Source organism: Mandrillus leucophaeus, unplaced genomic scaffold, assembly GCF_000951045.1.
Source record: "Mandrillus leucophaeus isolate KB7577 unplaced genomic scaffold, Mleu.le_1.0 Scaffold35, whole genome shotgun sequence".
In the NCBI taxonomy this organism is placed as follows: domain Eukaryota; kingdom Metazoa; phylum Chordata; class Mammalia; order Primates; family Cercopithecidae; genus Mandrillus; species Mandrillus leucophaeus.
The window spans coordinates 2,166,253-2,168,893 of NW_012103698.1; the positions used below are offsets into that span (position 1 = coordinate 2,166,253).

The 2,641-nt window shown below is 52.5% G+C and overlaps 1 protein-coding gene across 1 annotated transcript in view; it reads right to left on the reverse strand.

Annotated features, from left to right (window-relative positions):
• Positions 1 to 723: 723 nt before the first annotated feature.
• The window catches only part of TYRO3 (TYRO3 protein tyrosine kinase), a 20,406-nt gene continuing 18,488 nt past the window's right edge, over positions 724 to 2,641 (reverse strand). The window contains exon 18 of the mRNA XM_011989269.1: positions 724 to 2,170. Within this exon, the coding sequence (XP_011844659.1) occupies positions 1,780 to 2,170 (391 nt within the window). The 3' untranslated portion in view covers positions 724 to 1,779. The remainder of the gene's footprint in view (positions 2,171 to 2,641) is intronic.

Here is a 2,641-nt window from a genome sequence, read left to right on the forward strand (position 1 = left end):
GTCACCATGCCCAGCTAATTTTTGTATTTTTAGGAGAGACAGGGTGTCACTATGTTGGCCAGGCTGGTCTTGAACTCCTGACCTCGTGATCCGCCCACCCAGGCCTCCTAAAGTGCTGGGATTACAGGCGTGAGCCACCACGCCCAGTCAATTTTTTGCATGTTTTTAACTGCCCACAGTGACTCTGTATTATCTTCAGTATAATAAAATTCACTGGGGTCCTGTATCTAATTACAAAAGCATTTTGTGCTCAATGCAGAAAACCTGGAAAGCACAAACAGGAAAGTCACCTTACTCCCATCATTTAAAGATAACAGCTGTTAACATTTTGGCATATGTCTTTCCTGACTTTTCTCTATGTAAAAATGTTTCATCTTTGTGATCTCAAAAAAAGTAAACATTTAAGAGACAAAGCTGGGGCCAGGTGTGGTGGCTCAGGCCTGTAATCAGCACTTTGGGAGGCCAACACAGCCAGATCACTTGAATTCATGAGTTTGAGACCACCCTGGCTAACATGGCGAAACCCCATCTCTACTAAAAATACAAAAATTACCTGGGTATGGTAGTGCGCCCCTATAATCCCAGCTACTCAGGCACAAGAATCACTTGAACCCAGGAAGCAGAGGTTGCAGTGAGCCAAGATCACGCCATGTACTCCAGCCTGGGCAACACAGTGAGACTGTCTCAAAAAAAAAAAGAAAAAAAAAAAAGAGAGACAAAACCTTAGGTCTTTAGTCTTCAATTTTATTTCTGTTTTAAACAGCAACCAACAGCTTGGAAGTGTCCCTAACAGCTAGGACCCGCCCCATGCATTCCAGAGGCTCCCCCACCAAGGCTGTGGTCCAGGTTCCAGAAACTCCCCCTCATCAGGCCTGATTTCTCTCTGGAGACTTGGGACAGAAGAGGCTGTCCAGTTAGAGGGGAAGTTGGCACTGAAGGTCACCGTTTAGAAGGGTTGGGCTCAGACACAGCTGCCTTTGTTAGTCTTAGGATATTTTGAGATTTGGTAGTGTGCTCAGATTGTGGGTATGGAGAGGGGTTCCTGAACTCCTCTCTGGCCTCACTCGCTCCTGGGCAAGCCTCACAGCATCCCCTCCTCTTGCCGGCTCGGCACGCTGCCTTTGGAAGAAGGGCACCTGATAGCCTGGGTACTCCAGCATGCCTTTGTGTGACCCGGTCAGCTGCAGGGAGGCATGCTCCCCTCAACTTCTCCTGGCCAAGGCAGGGTGCGGAATCAAAAAGATGGTGAAGATTCAGACCTGAGATACCAATCCCTTACCAACCCTCACCTAAAAGGGAATATTACAAGGACATCTCTTTGTGACTTGGAGGGGCAAACCTGGGTATTTAAACCCCAAGTGTGGTAATAGCTGGGCCACCAGGCTGGAGGCAGTTGAATGCATGCACTTAAGCAGCAGCTCAGCGGGAGGGTAGGGCCCACAGGGCTGGACCTGCCCTCCCCCCACTGCCATCCACACCCATGGTAACCATGGAAACATAACCACCCCACTCCTGCCAGCTGCCTGGGTTCAGACAACCAGGACCGGCCCACTTCCATCAAGCCAAGGCCTAAACTGATGCCAGGCTGGCCACAGAGTGGTTGCAGGAAGAACTGGGATTGGGTGATTTGGTGAGTCCGGGCTTCCCAGCACAGCTTGGGAGGACTACCACAGGAGCCTCCACACCTTGCTGTCTGGGCTGGGGTCAGACGGGGCTTAGTCAGCCAGCACAGTGGCCAGCAGAGCCGGCCAAATGGCCCCAGTGCCCTCTGCCTGTGGGCTAACAGCTACTGTGCGGCAGTAGCCCTTGCTGCAGCAGCAGAAGCCTCTGTGTCTCATTGAGCGGACTCTCTGGCTGGTGCTCTGCCTGCCCTGGCTGCTCAGCCAGCCCTCCGGGGGTGAGGATGTACCGATAGTCACTGGGAGTGCCACCCACTGCCCCCATGTCACTGCCATCCCCAGCCCCACTGTAGGGCTGATCCCTGCCACGCAGCTCCAGGCTGCCTCCCGCGGTGGGCTCCTCGGCTCTCTCGATGTTGATGTATAAGGGGTCCTGGCTGGCGGATAGCACAGACAGCTGGCCCAAGATGTTCTCCAGTTCCATTCGCAGACAAGTAAAGCTCGGGCGCTGCTTGGGGTCAGCACTCCAGCACTGGTACATGAGATCATACCTGGGGTGGAGAGAAGCGTGAGATAAGGCAGGAGCCCTTCCCTCAAAAGCAGGGGCCTCTTCATCATATGGCACTAGGGATTTAAAAAATGTTATTCCCTAGTGAGACACAGCGGCTCACATCTGTAATCTCAATACTTTGGGAGGCTGAAGGGGAGTAGTATTTGAGCCCAGGAGTTCGAGACCAGCCTGGGCAATATGGCAAAACCCCATCTCTATAATAATACAAAAATTAGCCAGGCTTGGTAGACACGCCTGTAGTTCCAGCTACTCAGAAGGCTGAAGTGGGATCACTTGAGCCCAGGAGGTCAAGGCTGCAGTGAGCCATGATCCCACCACTGCACTCCAGCCTGGGTGACAGAGCAAGACTCTGCCTCAAAAATAAATAAATAGGCCGGGCGCAGTGGCTCATACCTGTAATCCCAGCACTTTGGGAGGCCGAGACGGGTGGATCACGAGGTCAGGAGATCGA